At 32.5% G+C, this 20,673-nt stretch overlaps 1 protein-coding gene across 3 annotated transcripts; it reads right to left on the bottom strand.

Annotated features, from left to right (window-relative positions):
* Positions 1–4: 4 nt before the first annotated feature.
* LOC144841534 (hyalin-like) lies at positions 5–16,582 on the bottom strand. 3 transcript variants are annotated; one of them, XM_078697909.1, is made up of 19 exons: positions 16,526–16,582; positions 16,118–16,324; positions 15,783–15,962; positions 15,121–15,177; positions 12,228–12,482; positions 11,050–11,334; positions 10,493–10,738; positions 6,895–7,057; positions 6,562–6,698; positions 6,020–6,268; positions 4,855–5,130; positions 3,560–3,808; positions 3,176–3,430; positions 2,795–3,079; positions 2,051–2,299; positions 1,647–1,901; positions 1,261–1,545; positions 512–760; positions 11–360 (listed from the first exon to the last, which is right to left on the bottom strand). In XM_078697909.1, exons 1-19 carry the CDS (start codon positions 16,542–16,544, stop codon positions 59–61), a joined length of 4,203 nt encoding a protein of 1,400 aa, XP_078554035.1. In that variant the 5' UTR covers positions 16,545–16,582; the 3' UTR covers positions 11–58. The 3 variants fall into 3 exon arrangements, with proteins under 3 accessions (XP_078554037.1, XP_078554035.1, XP_078554036.1); XM_078697910.1 differs by lacking the exon at positions 3,176–3,430 and having other exon boundaries at positions 13–360; XM_078697911.1 differs by lacking the exons at positions 512–760; positions 1,261–1,545; positions 1,647–1,901 and having other exon boundaries at positions 5–360.
* Between the last annotated feature and the right edge of the window lie 4,091 nt (positions 16,583–20,673).

The following is a 20,673-nucleotide window of genomic DNA, read 5'->3' on the forward strand; positions in this document are numbered from 1 at the left end:
TTATCTATTCACAACATAGATAACAGGAAATAAATAAATTACATTTTATATAACCATATTACTGTAGTGCAATTTTAATTTCCACCAGAGGTACAGTTGTCTTACCTTCAACAGTGATAACGAAACTGCAGCTATCATTAAAGTTACCAGCTGAATCTGAGACATTGTACTGTACTGTTGTGTTGCCAATTGGAAACATATTATCACCAGAAGTGTAGTCTGCTACTGGTACAAGAGACTCTCGCGAGTTATCAGTAGCTGACGGTTCCATCCATGTAACATTGATGACAAATGCCTCACCAGTTGTTGTATTAACAATTATATCCATTGGACAATCTATAATATCCGGAGCTTCTGGATCTAAAACATGAGGTAATAATTATAACTTATAATAAATAATAGTAGTAATACTCAGGAAAGAAGATCAAGGTAATAATGCATTTGTGCAAACATTTCTATATTAATTAATTTAAACACGTCAGAGGAAAAAATGAAAGCCATCTATGCTTACCAGTAACAGTTACTGTAAAGGTACATGTTCCTGCATTGCTTGAACTATCAACTGCATCATATATAACATCAGTTCTACCAATATCAAATTGATTATTTCCAGGATTGAACTTGGACGTTGGTGTTATATCTTCACCAGAATTGTCAATTACTATTGGATCAGTCCAGTTGACATTAACTGCTTGATCTGATCCATCTGCTGTAGTAGTTGTAATATTAGGCGGACAAACCAAGACTGGATCCTCATTATCTAATAATACAAACGGAAGAAACAAGAATGACTAATGCTATAATCATATTACACCTTTTTAATGGTAGAATGGAACAAAACATTTCCTATCTTCCACCCAAGAGTCGATTCCTGGTTGCAAAATAACATTTTGATACAGTATATATTAATTTTCTCAAACTTACCATATAAACAGATAGATAATAAACAAGCCGTTATATTATATGCAAAGTAATAATAACGGTACTTATTACAATTATAGTACGCTTCAAAATTGGTGAAGAATTATTGATGAAAATAACCATGGGTTCATCAGTAAAGATGAAATTGTTGTATAAAGGCCAAGGAATTAATCATCAATTAGTAATTACTTGCATTTACTTATGCAATATAAATATATTCTCTTTTGTGTTGTGTGTTGAGGGTAAATCTTATAGTATGTTCATAATGTTGTTTATAAAAATTATAATTCCTGTATTTTGTAAATAATTATCAAAATTACAAAGAGGTTTCTATTTTACCTTCAACATTGAGGCCAAAGTCACAGGTGTCAATATTGCCATAAGGATCAGTTGCTGTAAAAGTGATTGTGTGAGTACCATATGGTATCATGTCACCAGACTCAAAAGATGACGACATTACAGTAACAAGTCCACCAGTATTGTCACTTGTCTCAGGAGGATTCCAGGTGACAGTGGCATTTGGACTTCCTATATCTGTGCTGACATTTACTAGTCCATACCCTTCTCCGATGTAATTGTTTGAAGTGACATTTGTCGGGCAGTCAATCAATGGACTTTCATTATCTACACAAAAATAACAGAAATAAAAAAATTTTAATTTGACAAAACCACATTAAAAAAACTATAACTCAAATTTTATTTCCTCCTATATAAAACAGTCTTACCTTCAACACTGATAACAAAACTGCAGCTATCATCAAAGTTACCAGCTGAATCTGAGACATTGTACTGGACTGTTGTGTTGCCAATTGAAAACATATTATCACCAGAAGTGTAGTCTGCTAATGGTACCGGAGCCTCTCCAGAGTTATCAGTAGCTGTCGGTTCCATCCATGTAACATTGATGGCAAATACCTCACCAGTTGTTGTGTTAACAATCATATCCATTGGACAATCTATAATATCTGGTGCTTCTGGATCTAAACCATGAGGTAATTATAACTTATAATAAATAATAGTAAAAAATACTCAGGAAAGAAGATCAAGGTAATAATGCTTTTATGCAAACATTTCTATATTAATTAATTTAAATACGTCAGAGGAAAGAATGACAGCCATCTATGCTTACCAGTAACAGTAACTGTAAAGGTACATGTTCCTGCATTGCCTGAACTATCAACTGCATCATATATAACATCAGTTCTACCAATATAGAATTCATTATTTCCAGGAATGTGATTGGACCTTGGTGTTATATCTTCATCAGAATTGTCAATTACTATTGGATCAGTCCAGCTGACATTGAGTGCTTGATTTGAACCATCTGCTGTAGTAGTTGTAATATTAGGCGGACAAACCAAAACTGGATCCTCATTATCTAATAATACAAAAGGAAGAAACAAGAATGACTAATGCTATAATCATATTACACATTTTTAATGGTAGAATGGGACAAAAATGTCCTATCTATTAGGTAATAGTCGATTCCTGGTTGCGAAGCAACATTTTGATACAGTATATATTAATTTTCTCAAACTTACCATATAAACAGATAATAAACAAGCCGTTACATATATGCAAAGTAATAATAATGGTAATTATTACAATTATAGTGCGCTTCAAAATTGGTGAAGAATTATTGACGAAAATGACTATGGGTTCATCAGTAAAGATTTAAAATTTGTATAAAGGCCAAAGAATTAATCGTCAGTTAGTAATTTCTTGGATTTACCTATGCAATATAAAATATATTCTCTTTTGTGTTGTGTGTTGAAGGTAAATCTTATAATATGTTCATAATGTTGTTTATAAAAATTATAATTCCTGTATTTTGTAAATAATTATCAAAATTACAAAGAGGTTTATATTTTACCTTCAACATTGAGGCCAAAGTCACAGGTGTCAATATTGCCATAAGGATCAGTTGCTGTAAAAGTGATTGTGTGAGTACCATATGGTATCATGTCACCAGACTCAAGAGATGACGACATTACAGAAACAAGTCCACCAGTATTGTCACTTGTCACAGGAGGATCCCAGGTGACAGTGGCATTTGGACTTCCTATATCTGTGCTGACATTTACTAGTCCATACCCTTCTCCGATGTAATTGTTTGAAGTGACATTTGTCGGGCAGTCAATCATTGGACTTTCATTATCTACAAAAAATAACAGAAAAAAAAATTGAATTTGACAAAACCACATTAAAAAACTATAACTCAAATTTCATTTCCTCCTATAGGAAACAGTCTTACCTTTAACAATGATTACAAAATTGCAGCTATCATTAAAGTTACCATCTGAATCTGAGACATTGTACTGGACTGTGGTGTCACCAATTTCAAACATATTATCACCAGAACTGTAGTCTGCTACTGGTACAGGAGTATCTCCAGAGTTATCGGTAGCTGTCGGTTCCATCCATGTGACATTGATTGCAAATGCCTCACCAGTTGTTGTGTTAACAATCATACCAATTGGACAATCTATAATATCCGGATTTTCTGAATCTAAACCATGAAGATAATAATTATAATTAATCATGGTTAAAATGCATTATACAATAATTAACATATTATTAAGTATAAGATACTTCAGCAGGAAGGAGAAGCGGGAAAGAAGAGACAATGTATGCTTACCAGTAACTGTAATTGTAAAGGTACATGTTGCTGCATTGCCTGAACTATCAACTGCGTCATATATAACATCAGTGCTGCCAATATTAAATAGATTGTTTCCAGAATTGTACTTGGACGTTGGTGTTATACCTTCACCAGAATTGTCATTTACTATTGGGTCAGTCCAGCTCACATTGACTGCTTGATCTGATCCATCTGCTGTAGTAGTTGTAATATTAGGTGAACAGACCAAGACTGGATCCTCATTATCTATTTATTAATACAACAAGAATAATTTTTATTATTAGATTTTCAGCTTCTGAAGGGACTAATATCGCTTTTGAAGACCTCACGAATGTCTATAGTAGACGATGTTACTGATAGTCTTTCTGGTAATGTTTCTAGTAGTCTTCCACAACGTTTTAATTCTCAAATTATAGTACATGTAGAAGGTCACAAAGTCAGTGAATTAATTGATAGTGGTGCTCATATTTCATTAATTTCTAAAAGTTTCGCAAAAATAACAAGTTTATGAAATCAAGAAGTATAGAAAAGGTACTTGGACAAGCAAAGGCAGATAATGGAAGTCTATTAGATATTTTAGGTCGTGTTCGCATTAATGTTTACATTGGAGTAACCCCATTATACCATGATTTTCACAAACAGCATAAACAGACCGCTAATCTTAGGATGGGATTTAAAACGCCAACAGCCAAATTGCTTTGCATAATTGTAATGCTCATTAGCGAAGAGATTGCCATCGCAAATATTAAACAAGATACAACTGACCAACAATAAACAAACCAATACCTAGTCCTGAAACCACAAGATGTGACAGAGCTGTGAAATTACCAGCATGGTTTTTAGAGAAACGGTTACTCTACAGTTGTATTTATTTATTCGTTTACTATTTATTTATTTATTCATTATTTTCTAAATAATACGATTAATAATTATTCTATTATAATTTGGAGAAGTGAGACACTTCTCAGATGAGAGGGGGAAGGGCGGTATATAGAGAGAGACAAGCTCGGAGGACATTTGTATTGATAGAGAATGAAAGAAAAATAAATCAAGCACCATATTTAGTCATTAACTATTTGCTAAAAAGAAAAGCTGAAACATATTCAACAAAAAAAACTAACCGATAATTTGCTGACTTAGAGTATCCACATACATTATGTAATTAAAATATGGTTTGATATATTAAACTGTAGGCCTATATAGTTTTTAGTTTGCAAGATTATTTATATTGGTGTGTTTTTCCCTTAAGGATACAATATATAATTCCTGAACAACTTTTTTCAGATTTTTACCTTCAACCTTGATATAAAAGTCACAAGTTTCAATATTGCCAGCAGAACCAATTGCTGTAAAGGTGATTGCGTGAGTACCGATTGGTATCATATCACCTGACTCATATGGTGACGACACTACAGTCACTGTTCCATTGTCACTTGTCACAGGAGGATCCCACGTGACTGTTGCATTTGGACTCCCTTCATCTGTGGTAATTTGTATTAAACCAAATTCTTCTCCGATATAATTGTCTGAAGTGACGTTTGTCGGGCAGTCAATAGTCAATACATTATCTATAGAAAAGAAATCACAATATGTTTATGATACTGAACATAGGAAATAAAAACTAATAACATTTCTCTTGACAGCATTAAACTAGGTTGGAACGACATCCTAATAATATACTCTGTTAGAAATGTCAATATTGTTTTAAGGAATGATTGAGAGTTTGAGAGCACTCGAATGTATTGTAGAGGCTTGTTCCAAGTACATGAGGATTTGTGTGTGTGAGTGGGACTAATACATCTCAGTTAGGGCTCTCTTTATCGTTTCAAATTAATTAATTAAATTTCAGTATATCACTGGGCGGTTTAGAATTCTGTTCTTGTTCTATTCTCTGTTGTTTTATAAATCTATATATAAATTTACGTAAGGGCAAAATTCGGTAAATCACGCGTTACTTTTAGAATTTTTACTCGATGGTATAAAAAGTTGGTTTGTATTTTCGGTACTGATTTTAACCACCTGTTGTAACCCTGTTTACTAATTAAATCGCGTTGGATAATTGACAAATAAAACAAATTTAATAATAGGGTGTTTTTCGATCGTGGTATATACTGTTTAATGGATGTCCATGGATGGAACATCAAAATAAATCACATGCGGTTAGTATGGCTATACATACTCCTCATACTCATACGAGAATATGTGGCTGTAGGTAGTCTACATAAACTATAGCAAGTGTTGAAGTCAGAATATCAGTTTTATATTACTTGTATATACTAACTTGTCAATCCTAATATCAAAACAAATATTTTCATAACGTATTTTTAGTCCAAAGAGTAATGTTTAGAACAAAATATAGAATATTTTAACTCGGTTTAATATACTGTTTATGCTATTATATTGGAACTTGCAGTGGGAAATAGTTATTTTAAAATATTTATCAAATACAAGTATTACCAGTGAAAATGTATAAACCTCCTGGAAAATTAAGTCGGCCATCGTTAGTTTGAATTGATGATATTCCAGTCCTTCTATTAACTTTATACACGTCTCCACTCCAATCTGACCAGTATAGATAGTTTTTATAAATGTCGATAGCAAACGGGTGTTGACCAGTTACATCTAATATTGTTGTTCGGTTGGTTCCATCAAGATTAGCTTCTTCAATTTTATCTGTTCCTGCGTCACACCAATACATCTTTCCATCTTGAAAATAATAGAACGGTGGCATGTTGTACAAAATAGTTTCCGTATTTTTTTTCAACAAGCATATAATTATACAAAATATCTATCTATCTATTTGTCTATCTGTTTGTCTGTCACTCGAACTAAACTAAACTGTTTACACAAATAAAATCTTTAAGAAAATAGTTTAAACCATCGTCTATTGCTATTATTACCATTACTAAAATTAATTGTCCTTGAAAAAATATTTCAAATTAATTTTTCACTTGGACTCAATGCAATAATTATGTATATTATAGTTTCTCATAACTTACCAGGAACTGATAAAACAAGTCCGTTTGGATACACAAGTCCTGTCGTCACCAAGGCGGTTCTAGTGGCATTCAAGTCATTTAGCTTCGCACGCTCTATCATCTCATTTCCAGGCCCCCAATCAGTCCAATACAAGTATCTTTTTTTAATAATTAATAAAGCAGTACAGTTTACAGAAGCAGTGTGGTCATGTTACAAGAGTTACAATATAGATTAGCTGAAAAGAATCCTAGAAAGTAGGAAACCTTTTGCCAAAGTTGTGATGTTTAGAACATATTGGAATTTTTCTTTAAAAGATGCATAACGAACCAGTAATTATTAGTTCCATTACATACCCGTTTACTGTGTCTATTTTAATTGCACGTGGCTCAACCAATTTCATGTCAAAAAGAACTGTTCTGTCCGTTCCATCCAAATTTATTACTTCAATTCTGTCTTCTGAAGTACTTGTCCAATAAAGTTTATTTCCAAATCCATCAATAGTTAAACCATCCACGCCTAAATTAAATAAAATTAGGAAATCATTATTTAATAAACTTACCTAAAAATATACATGAGAAACACAGTTACGATACACTTAATACTCTGGTTCGGCCAGAGATCACTATTAATAACACATCACAGACAATCTGTATTAACCTTAATTCACATAACTTACAAGGTACCGTATTGGAACCTTTTTGGTTTACTCAGTACACGTCAGATATTAGGTCGATATCCTCGAGTTGTCCAATGATAACACCTGCAGACGACTCAGCTATGGTTGGACTTATTATTAACAATTCTTCTCTATACTTTTCTGAGATTATTCGATTTACCGATTACATAAAAAGAAATGAGGATTGATTTTCGAAAAAATAATAGGTCTGCTGACTGTGGTTCCGGTGTACGTTAAAGGAAAGGAAGTAGAGATTGTTAATAATAAGTATCTAGGAGTGTTGTTCGACTATAAGCTTAAATGGTTGGATCATGTTGACCATAATAGTTAGAAAATTGAACACAATTCATCCATTCATTTCCTTTATTTCGGATAGTATATTCATTATACAAAACAAACAAAACAGAAAAAGAAAAAAATTCACCAGGAAATTAACAATAGCAGCTTTCACAAAAACAACCTAAATATCCTAAAATATCAATTTGCACAAACGCTGATGCAAGATGGATTGTGGAAGTATATCAACTATGGTTTCAATTAGACCATTATAAGTGTCATGAATTCTGTTCCTAAAACTATGAATGGAGTTCCTCCAATATTCATAAAATGAGGGAACGTTATTCGTAACAAAGATCATGCTTTCGTTATAACTAGGTAACTTCAGTAGCTTACCGCAACCCGTTATTAAAGTCTCTATGAGTTCACAGTAACTTCACTAAATTTACTCCATACAGTCTGACCTTGTCCTTATCTATCTCAGATGTACCGCGAAACGTACAGTTGATAACATTAATGTTTACTATTACGATATTGTTCTCTCTTAGGAAGATATTATAAAGGGTTTTAAAAGAAAACGTCTGATTTCATCGGTAGATTTTCAACCGTCCGCGGTAACTGCTTTCCGGGTTGATGTAATCACTTTGCGACTTCCGAGTTTTTGCTCCCCTCCAAAGTTTGCCATTGGCGGTGACATACATATTGTTCTTTTTTCACAGGCCACGCGTGAAGTTTATGCAAAATGAAAATATACTGCAAACAAGGCCAACAGCCATAAGTCGCGTGCTTAAACGCATAGTGATACCAGACCGACCGACATAGTGAACTATTATAGTTCACTATGTCGGTCGGTCGGTAGTTCACTATGTCGGTCGGTCGGTCGGTCGGTTATTTTTATTCGCGTGGACGCGACTCTATAATAGAGTCGCGTCCACGCGAATAAAAATAACGAATACAGGGGCGGATTGCAATATAAAAACTTTGTCTTAGGCTTAGATCTAAGCCCTAAGCCCCTCGCGAAAGTCTTAGTTAAGCCTCTCAGCAAAGTCGATTGCAATATAGCGGTCTTAACTGAGACTTTATTAGTAAAGAATTTCAAACAATCAAACCAGCCTATAGTTACCGACAAATGAGGGCGCTATACCAACAAGTGCAAATAGAGTAAGTTAACAATAAGGAGTAGCGACAAGCTCCTCAGTAGGACATATTGAGGCCATTTTAATGCATGAATGGACACACTGCCTATTCAATAGCGTTAAGATTACGTAAATACTAGGAGATTTTAGCAAATAATTAAAAATATTGGCAACAAAATTGTATGTAATTTGATAGTAAATATTGGTTAATTAATACATGCTTAAAGTTTAAAAACAAATACTTTTACAAATAAATTTTAAATATGCTACTATATGTAGTCTTTTCTTGGTCAAAATAGTGTAGCGCTAGGCCGCGTATGGAGAATATGCGTACAGCTTGTTGGTGCGGTTGTGGACCGCTAATAGTAATTGATCGTCAGGTAGGTGTGGGCCTATACAGATTTTATCTATTTAAACAATTGGTAGACAAAAATAATAATACACATGTCTTATAGTTCAATACCCCTTTTCTACACTAGCTAGTATCATAAAATCAATTCACAGCAATATTTAAAGAAGTTAATTTCGCCATGATATTACAAGCTAGCCTAGGAGCGCTCGCGTCGCGCGGTTAGCGTAAGCCTGCCTGGAGCAGGCTTAGAATCTAAGACCACGGCGCTGAAATTCTAAGCCTAAGACTTCTTATTGCAATGGTCTTAAATCTAAGACCATCGTTGCTAAGGGTTTCATCTTGGGCTTAAGTCTAAGACCGCGGTTAAGACCTTTATTGCAATCGGCCCCAGGTGTACCGCCGTTAGATCCGGGGTGCGCGTTGGCCCATGTCATGTGTCGTGTTTGATCGTTTTACCAGATTTAAACAAAATAATGTATTGGTTATACCAATTAGGTCTACTGCATTTATTTGAATAAACGCTCCTCTCCCATAAAATATTATTTGGAACATATTCAACCTAGACCATCCTCTAAAAAACGCCACATCATATTTGTAGTAGAATTCATTGATCTACAATTTACCAAGTTGTTTACTGTATTTATTACTTGTTGATTATATTAATTACGGTGTTATATTATTTATCCATATCTAGGGGAATCTATTTTACTATGAAATGTCACCATATTACAACAAACAACCGTCTCCCTTGAATCAACACAACAATAAACATGGTACATGTCATATTCCTCATCTTAATTAGTCTAAAAAAGACACTGACAAGCAGATTAGGTTTATTTTTACGAAAAGCAAACATCAATAATTATATGGTAACCGAGGTTTTTACCCGAGTCATTATTTAACATTCCGAGATCCATCGTCTACACTTCATAGAGGGGCTCCAGTTTATAAAAAATTTACATCGTTACAAAGCACTTCAATACTAATTATACAGTTAGTCGAGCGTCTCGTAATTTTGCGAATTTAAACACATTTTCTATCTGATCAATAAAGATTCTTTATTGTGTATGCCTATTATAAATGTTTATCATTGCAAAGAATTTCAATAATCATCGTCTCAACTTACTAAAGCATGAGCACCCTCTAGTACAATAAATGTAGTATGGAACTAGAGTGTTTTGTATTATTACAACTAAAGAAGATTTACACAAAGACGTCCAGGCCTATGCGTTGTAGTGAGTAGTTTAGGGAAGTATTTTTGCTAAAATATTTCCCTAAACTACTCAAAAAATCAACAGACTATATCATATAAAAATTGTAAATTTGCTGATGGTCACAAGTATGCCAAAATCATAAATGTGTTGATTGTGTTATTTTAGCTTAATAACTCAAGTTTAACCAATTATTGTTGGTAATACCAACAATAACTAGGTAAGGAACCCTATTTTTTTAAGGAATACACACTATAAATGAATTATCCTACTAGATAGATAATAATTATTTGTTCTTACCTCCGGTTTCAAAAGAAACTAAAACTTTGTGTTGTTTTGTGACAAATGAATAATATTCAATTGAAGACGTGGTGACGTCAGACCAGTATAGCGCTGAGGTGGTGACATCATAATCAATAGCCACTGGTCTGGTTAGTTGAACATTTTGAATTGCTTGAGTAAAGGTTAAAGCTGTGGCATTACCGGAACCTATACTTGACATATAAATTCCTGGAGAATCCAGGTTGGCCACAAACATGAAATCTCCTGTAAAATAAGGTAAAAAACATTTATTATCATTGTACTCAAACTAGACCTTCAAACTGTCAAACTTTGTCATGACTTTTTATTTTATATATAATTATATACAAATGTATTTTTTTTATTTTTGTTTAGGCCTATGGGTCTTGCGTGACAAGAAATCTCTTCTTGCAAGATCCTCTATTAATGGTATTTTTGTATTGTCTCATTATAAATTACCACTCTTTTTATTGTATTGCTTTTTACCATTGATAGAAACTAATAAATGTTGAATTATTATTATTATTACATTTACTAAATTCTTGAAAACCTTGTACCTTGGACCCGGAAACTTAAATCACAGTTGTCACTATTTCCAGTAGGGTCAGTTGCTGTAAAGGTGATTGTGTGAACACCACTTGGTATTATGTCACCTGATTCATAAGGTGATGACACTACAGTCACTATTCCATTGCTATTGTCACTTGTCACAGGAGGGTTCCAGGTCACCGTGGCAAGTGAATTTCCTTCATCCGTGCTAATAACTATTAAACCAAACCTTGTTTGGTTGTAATTGTTTGAAGTAACATTTGTTGGGCAGTCAATAACTGGGCGTTCATTATCTAATATAAAAACACATTTTAAAGTATGTTAGGCTGCTCTAAAAAGAAAATAAGACAAAAACAGAAAGTATGTATGTGGTACAAAGAAACTAAATACTCTATATATTAATGCTACTAAATTTGTCGCGTACGCATTTCATCTGAAACCTCTGAATGGTACGTGCTCACATTTGGCACACTGATTTTCCATGATGGGCCGCACACGGTAGGATATATCACTTTCCAGAATTGTTGTTGTTGTTGTTACGTCACGTATTAACTATGCAACCTTATCTGTTGTGTACCGCCATGGCCGGATATATAAACCATGCCGGCCCGCGAAAATATGTTTCATCTGCTCAACGCGCGCCCTCTGAATTAAAAGTGTTTTCGATTACCATGTGCACTTTTTGTGTTGATTTCAAGTCCGTAATTAGCTGTAGTTTTACTATACTTCACATCTTAGTAATTCTATGAATTACCAATTCATAAACATATATTTATTATATATATATTTATAAACTGCTGACAGATTGACAGGCAGAGTTCAACGTGTATGTCCCTCTCATGCACGTTGTCACTTTCTGATGCGCACCCTAGATTCATATTGACACAGCACAATTTGTCTTTAGCGTCTTTTAATAGTGGATTTACTGTATTACCTTTTTAATGCTAATTTACTGAGTTTTAAATTATTGTACATCCTGCTTCTCCTTTGAAAGGTAAAACTAGATCACATTTGACAAGAAATATATATAATATATATATAATAATTGTTATGTTAAAAACATAAAGGCATGTTGCCAGAAAGTCTGCCAAAAAGTAGTACTTCAAGGATTATATTAACAACGAACTTACAAAAGTCATGTGACTGAATTGGTAATAATTTCCTTCCAGAAAGTACATTCACTTACCTTCAACAGTGACAACAAAACTACAGCTATCATTAAAGTTACCAGCTGAATCTGAGACATTGTATTGGACTGTTGTGTCACCAATTGAAAACATATTATCACCAGAAGTGTAGTCTGCTACCGGTACAGGAGTCTCTCCAGAGTTATCAGTAGCTGACGGTTCCATCCATGTGACATTGATTGCAAATACCTCACCAGTTGTTGTGTTAACAATCATATCCATTGGGCAATTGAAAATATCTGGAGCTTCTTGATCTAAACAATGTTGAAAATAATATATGGATAGTCATTCGATATATCGTTGTTGGATTGTTCCAATTTCTAAGAACACCATTCAAAACTGTCCTCATTAATAACTGAGACAACAATGTGCATTCTAGTCTTAGTTATTATGAAATATGAGTATATTCTATTCTATGAATACATTATTAAAGTATGCAAACACCTATTTTATATCCGTTACATTTTGTAACCTCTAAAATGTTATCTTCGTGCAATTGTTTGTGCCTCCAATACGATACAACTCTCGATCCTGATTCAGAACTACTACTATTATTGCTTCTAAGATTAGTGTATTTCTACATTTAACCGAACAACGGGCTTTAAGTATCTGATACATTATCTGTAGTTAAAATATCTGGAGAAAGTTGGATCACCCCAGGAGTGTCTGATGTTAAGCGCATAGAAATGACTAAGAATAATATGTCAAAATCAACCAACGGTAAAGTTACTATAAAAAAATGGAGCCTCAATATCTATGACAAGTACATGTCACTATGCTTAAGTAATGATTATTCGTATTTCAATTTAATTGATCTTGATATAAAGAGAGTTGTGAACAATTTGTTAAATGGAATGACTTTTAAAGAATGACTTGAATGACTTACTGAAAACATGTTGTTTGCATTGTGTACAAAAAAACACAATACAATTTGTTATTATGTTACCATTTGTTATATTATGCTGAGAATAAAATAAATGAATATGAAAGACAAATTATGAATCATAATTACAGTATATTTATAACCATGTTATACATTAATATTTGTAAACTATAGATAATTTGGATGTAATGTTGGAAAAACAAAGATCACGATACTCAATCAATCAATCAATCAAAGTAACATTTATTTATCTTCTTCTCTTTCATATAATATAAACATTAACAGTAAATATGATTAAAATAAGAGGGGCAACATTCCAAAAAAGCGAAGCTTGTATAAGGCAGCCCATAAAAACTGAAAAAGAAAACAGGACAACACGGGAACCGGAAACAGGACAAAAACAGTAATGAAGACTTTTAGTTTCCGGGTACCGAAAAAGACTAAATATAAAAACTACAATGAGTGAAAGGATAATTACACATAACTGGATAAGAGGTGTCGTTTCAATTTAAAAGAAAAACTCTTCTTAGACAAAGCACTTTTTATAGGAACTGGTACGCTATCCCAGAGTTTAGGACCAGTGAACTTAATGCTATGTTTAAAAGAAGTAGTTTAAAAAAAAGGAATACGTATTTGATTTGCGCTCCGAGTTTTGTGGTTATGAAAATTAAGATTGAAACTAAATAAATCATCAAAGTGTGATGACAGGATCGAGTTTAGCCATGAATAAAGAAAAACACTTTGTTGAAGATGGTTAATATACTGCATTTTAAGAAGACCAAATGAAGAAAATAAAGGATTGGAATGGGATATGGAGGAGCATTTGCTATGTATCTTACGGTTTTCTTTTGGATCAGTTTGTTTAAGTAGGACGGGTAGGTATTGCCCAAAATAATATTACAGTAAGTGAGGTAAGGGAGGATTAATGAACAGTAAAGAATGCGGAGTATGTTTTGAGGGATGAAATATGATAATCTATATATGATACCAGAACTTTTGGATATTTTGTTTTCGACTTGAGTAATCTGATGTTTCCAATTTAGTTTACTGTCCAGATAAACACCAAGAAATTTAGTTTTCTCAACAATAGGTATTAATTGATCTTTAATTTTTAATTTGAAACTACTGGTATTTAGTGGTATTTGTGAATTTTTGAACACCATACAACAGCACTTCTTTAGATTAACAGTTTGTTTGCAGAAAAGTATGTTAAAATTTTGAGTAGATTTTCAGTTGATATTTTAAAAAGGGAATCTACATTTTTATCATTGTAAATTAGGGTTGTGTCATCAGCATACAACAGAAACGAAAACATATTCAAGGCATTATGGATATCATTTATGTATAATAAATATAATAGAGGCCCCAGCAGGGAATCTTGAGGGACTCCACAAATAATAGTTAGAAAATCAGAAACGGTGTGTTTAAATTTAGTGCATTGCTTGCGGTTTGAAAGGTAGCTTTTGAATAAATTATATACAGGGCCACGGATTCCATAATTATGTAACTTATATAATAAAATATCGTGATCAAATGTATTAAAGGCCTTCGAGAGGTCAATGAAAATACCACTGGCAAATTCACCCCTCTCGAAAGCCCCAACAATTTCATTTGTTAATTGAAGAAGTGCGGTAGATGTATTATAGTTCTTACGAAAGCCAAATTGTTTATTGTAAAGTATATTATTTTTTTGAAGATAATTGTATGTTCGATCATAAATAAGGCGTTCAAGTATTTTGGAAAAGATCGTTAGCACTGATATAGGACGGTAATTACTGGAATCAGATTTGTCACAAGTTTTATAAATAAGAGTTACTTTAGCTAGTTTAAGGGTGTCAGGAAAGGTGCCATTTACAAAAAAAAGATTGAAAATGTAGCAGAGGGGTTCAGAAATGAAAGGGATAAGTTTTTTAATAATATACGGGTTAATATCCTCATTGCCAGGTGCTTTACTATTTTTGTTCAATATTTTTCTTTGTTGCTGTTATCAAAGGGTATGTAGAACTTACCACATGGTGGGAACTCAAGTGATGACGTCACGTTAGTATCACAAGGTAAAAGAGAATCTGAAAATGGAAATGTTCATTTAATAACATGTGGGCCTCGTAATTTCACCTATGCTACACTGCATTTTAATATACTGTATATATTATTCTATATGACACATAATAGGCACAACTCAGCACTATAGGCCTAATAAGCGTATGCATCAGGTCATAGAATGGCATACATCAACTTTTTGCGCTCGTATATTAACGTACGTGCATGTTGCGTTTGCGTGGGTTTTTTTAAATAATGTCGGTAAATTTATCTTTTAAATTCTAGTTTCAAATTAGTATACTATATAATATTCTGCTGATGAGTATAAAATAAATCATTTCTGTTGTTATACAAAGTAAACAAAAAGCACTATATGTAAATTAGTCATAATATTGTATGGCTCTCATTTCCTAAATTAAATATGTGATAAATAAGATAGTTTTAAAATATTGATTATATTTCCATCTCTTTTCTATTATACGATTTGAAACTGTAGTTTAAAGAAGGTGACAGTAACGAAACGTAATATTTATAACAACTGTCTATGTATTTGGTTTAACAAAAAACTATAATTTTCCAGTTAATTATATTCAGAACCAGATGAATTTATTTAAAAGTACTATATTCTTACCTGTACAATATCCAATTAAGGTTCCAGGAGTGTCAACAAAATTATGAACAAAATATAGATCATTGTTTACAGTTGAACAAGCAAGAAGGGAAATTGGAACAGTGACGGCACATGGATCTGCACCGTCATCTATGCAGCCAGTAACACTTTTGATTGGATCTCCAAGTTCTGGATATGTATCTGTAGAATTGGTTCAATGAAAGCATCATTATTGTCATTCATTTCATTAGATTTATATAGCGCTCTTTTATAACATACTCAAATGTGCTTCACATAGTTATACATCTGTATTTAGTTTGTTATGAATAACAATATTTGAAAGTCAGTTAACAAACCATCAATCCAAACTGGGAATACAGTTCCACATTTTAAATTTCCTGGTGTTGACGTTGGCATTCTAATATCAATCCTATCACCCTCATTTCTCAGCTTGTACCAGCCATCTATTATAAAATCATCAGATATTGGAGACTCAGACCCAAGGTCATATAGAATACTACGTTGCCACTCTGTAAGCACAAGATCAGTATCACATGGACCATCTAAGAACATAAATAAAATCAAAAATATTAAATGAATCTCAACGTTTAGATGCAATTTTAATTTTTAAAACCGTTATTAAATGGCAACCAAAATGATGAAAACACAATGAAATAACTACTGTATATATACTATAATTTGCTACTAGGATAGATTATTGAAGCTATTAATAAGGAAAAAACAATAATCACTTGGTGGTATACCTGGTGTAATTGATGACATCTCTGCTGTAGTCGATGGTGTTGTATCTGGTGTAATAGTTATTGCTGGCATCTCTGTTGCTACGTTTAAAAGAGATATTTGGGTCATTTTATAATAGTGACCAATTAAAAATTAGCAGTTTCAAATCTCTAAATTGTTTCCTACTCATAATGAAAATCAAACATTTGGAGAGAAGAGTGTGTGTAATTTATTGACGTAGTATTATTTAAAATAAGGTGTGTTTGGGTGCAATAATGTATTAAAGGTTTGCCTATTTGTCATAAGCCTTCTAATCAATTAGATGATTTTCAGGGACCATCCTAACATTTTATTAAGATACACAAAAGAATACATAAGAAAGTAAATCATGGACTGGTTCTACAATAAAAAATGTCTCCACATAAATACATTGCTGAATATACTAAAATGTGTAAGCATTATTCACAATTATAATAACTATATACAATTTTAATTCAATTCAAGTGCACAGGATTCATTAAAAAAAACATGGCTCTTACACAGGAAACATTTTCTGTAGTTGTAATTATAATACACAATTGTATTATTTAGTATATCAAATATGTACACTCAATTGAAAGTTAAAATGATATAATATTTCGAATGCTTGGCAAAATCAATCGTGAATGTATTTCAAATCAAGTCGTGGGCGTGCATGGAGATGATAACGTAATTGAGTATTGTTTGTTTAACTACCATATATTCCAACATCATCCAACAGCGACCCAAGTCACCGAAAGTACAGTATATCAATAGAAACACAGTTTGATTTAAACAAAATGCATTGTTTAATAATTTTAAACAAAATGCATTGTTTAATAATTCAAATAAAAGTCAGCACAAGTTAGTACCATTCATTCAGTCAGACACACGCACACATGTAAAATACAGATCAGTTTCTTTGTTGTTACTTGTCACTCATTCATACAATATTATATATACTTTATCAGCAGCCAATAACCGTATCAAATATGATGTATCGTCAGTAACAAGACTCCTACAGTACCTTTTGATTGAACTCCATGAATAGGTATTACAAAGAATGGCTTATGTGTTTTTTTGTTGTTATATTGGATAATACTGTAGTATAGTGCTTAAATTAAAGAGTAAGAGTAATGAATTCTACTAGTTCTAAGGATTCAAAATCTTTCAGGAACTCAATTTGAGCAATAAAATCTCCCGACTATTCTGCACATGTATTTTGCTGGTGATGCAACCGCTTAAACTATAGATTTACATATTTCAACTGTAAAGTGGAGGTTTATTGTATAATGTATTTAATACGGATATTTTATCCTTCTGAAAAAATGTTTTGTATTGTTAAATATTGATTGTAATGTGTCACATAGGCCTAATATATTTGATGGAAAGTATTTACCTGAAAACTGAAATTTAAACCAAAAAATAGTCAGATTTGATGCCACTTAGTTAATGGTTCGAGTTTTTATCTACGCAAGTGATTAACTTTATTAAAACTGCAAACTTGTTCATGTTTTTGGGAGACCTTTAATGATTTAGTAAGTTATACTGACGACAACATAGATTTATTTTATTATTATTCTCTAGAAATTGACACAGGTTACAAGCGTTACAGTGCCATAACAACTACCACCTGTTATAGTCAGGAGAGAAATTGCAGATTTCCGCAGTTTATTGTCTGTAGACATAATACAGTACCAGTGTCGGGTGTAGAAGCTAACAAGGAAAAATATACTCACTTTGTGAATTGACAAGATTAACAAATCCAAATAACACAGTTACAAATAATGGTGACATTATTGATCTAAAACAATATTTGTACGCTCCAAACAAAGCAAGATTAAGCGATAGATACAGCTGAAGGAAACTTAGATGTTCGAAAACAATCAACATGTTTTTGCACTACAAAGAATAAACATTTTGCAATTTATCCTCAAAACAATGTGCAACTTGATTTAACGTAAGCGTAGAGCCTAGGTACGTGTTGCTGTTGCTGTTACTGTTGCAGGAAATGGTAAATTTAAGTAATAGTTAGGTATGAACTTTAAGCCTACATCTAGTTTCTATTCATTACAAGGATGTAGGATAAAGCAATATATACAATATGCTTTTGTTAAAGTATAAAATAGAACTTTTATTCAACGGTCAAAGAAGTCATGCATTACATTCCAATACTAAAGGACAATTCAGAAGTGGAATGCTATAGAAATATTAAAAAACAAAGAGACATAACTATTATTAGGTATGATGAACAATTACTCAATTTCTATTCGTAGCTGAACAAACCCAATGAACTAGATTTCCGAGAATTAAACAGGTATGTTTTTTTTAAAAAACAGCGTTGATCTGCACAGAATACATATTTTAGTAGACCTACAAAATTATTATGCAAATATTATTATTCTTATTATTATTAATAATATTACATGAATCAGTTGGGCTTCTTTTGACATGCAAACAACCATATTTAAATTATAAAATGGGCAATATGAGTTAGCTATTTATTGATACTTTTCTAAATAGTAACTGTCTCTATAAGTGCAATCATTATAAAATATTAGATATTAAGATTATGTAATACAATTTAGGGCTCATCAAGTTTTACTAAACATGTTTAAATCTGACCATGAATCTATTTCAGTTTTTTTTTTAAATTGCAGTGCAATAATAATTGTAATATAAATAGTAATAATAATAAAATTTTATATAATTTTTAGAAACTCAATTATAATTATCTTGTAAATACTCTCAATTATATTCCCTGGAACATACTTGACATGACAGATGTTAATGAAGCCAATTCTTTACTCTATGATCTACTCCATGCAACAATCAAAGGTTTATTTCCTGTGTTTAGACCAAAGAGGATGCTTCCACCTTGGTTCAACCATGAGCTGTACAAGGCATTAAAACTTAAAGGAAAAGTATTTAGGATTAATAAAAGAACTGATACTACGATTGCTGTGGAGAATTTCAGATTTGCCAGAACAAGTTTAAAAAGCTTTGTAATTAGAGCTTTGTCCAACGATATTATCTTTAATCCTAAAATATTCTGGGCGTGGATCATATACAACGTTATAACGACCATGTTTATACGCCTCTGGATACAGCTAGTGATGTTGGTACTTATTTTAATTCATTTTATAAAGATTCTTTCCAGACGTATAACTCTGATGCTTTTGATCTTCCTGAATATCCCTTGGACAATCTCTCATCGGTAGCTGTCTGATGCAGTTCATATTAGCAAGTTATATATACACAAAGCTCCCATTTCTGTTCCATTAAAAAAAATATATTTGATTTATCTATTTGTACCGGATGATTTCCTGATGTATGGAGGCATGCCATTGTTTGTGCCATTTTCTTTACATTCTAAAGCTTACAATGTCGGTCGGTCGGTTGAGCACGCGACTGCAGCCATCTATATGTCCTTGTTAAAGGGGGTCACAATTTACAATTATAATTAGTTGAATCACGAAAATTGTAATTAGCACGTAAAGTAAAAGCCAGTCATATCAGCCCCGCAATGAGTTATTCATTGTGCCTGTATCCGTATTTTCCGAACTTATAAAGGATTTTAAAATATTGAATGTCGCCACCACAAATTTCGATCGGAAACGCTAAATTTTGTCGTTGCAAAAGACAAAAATGAAACAATATCGTAATAGTGAGAACTGATGTTATCAAATCTACGTTTCGCGGTACATCCGAGATAGATGAGGCGGAGTTCTTTCCCAAAGTGTTTCCATTGTGCTCGCCTATGTCAGACTAAAGCATAATTTATATATAGAAGCTTGTAAAACTTGTTCATTGGTCGATCTTACTAACACAATTTACAATTAACCAAAACTACTGTAGTCGCATTCATTTATTTAATTTTATTTCATTCCATACCAACAGTGAATCATCGTCACTAACTGGTAGGGTAAAATCTTGGCTTTATTCCTTATGGAATTGTATTGTAAAGAAAGCATGGAAATAAAACTACGTTTACAACCGCAATGTCGAAACAACCGTTAATGTAGAACAATCCACCGCTAATGTGGTAAAACAAAACAGCTAAATGTAGAAACACCAAAAGTTTACATGTAGTAAATAAAAATCAACACCAGCTAATGTAGAACGATCGCCAGCTAATATAGAAAATACTATA

This window comes from Antedon bifida, chromosome 4 (assembly GCF_963402885.1).
Source record: "Antedon bifida chromosome 4, ecAntBifi1.1, whole genome shotgun sequence".
NCBI classification, from domain to species: Eukaryota; Metazoa; Echinodermata; class Crinoidea; order Comatulida; family Antedonidae; genus Antedon; species Antedon bifida.

What these genes read in the sequence shown, in the direction of transcription:
- LOC144841534 (XM_078697909.1), bottom strand. An exon ending in TTTTGTTGTCACTGTTGAAG is followed by an intron (nt 11,335 to 12,227) that starts GTAAGTGAATGT and finishes TTTTTATATTAG; the next exon opens with ATAATGAACGCCCAGTTATT. An exon ending in AGTTTCTTTTGAAACCGGAG is followed by an intron (nt 7,058 to 10,492) that starts GTAAGAACAAAT and finishes TATTTAATTTAG; the next exon opens with GCGTGGATGGTTTAACTATT.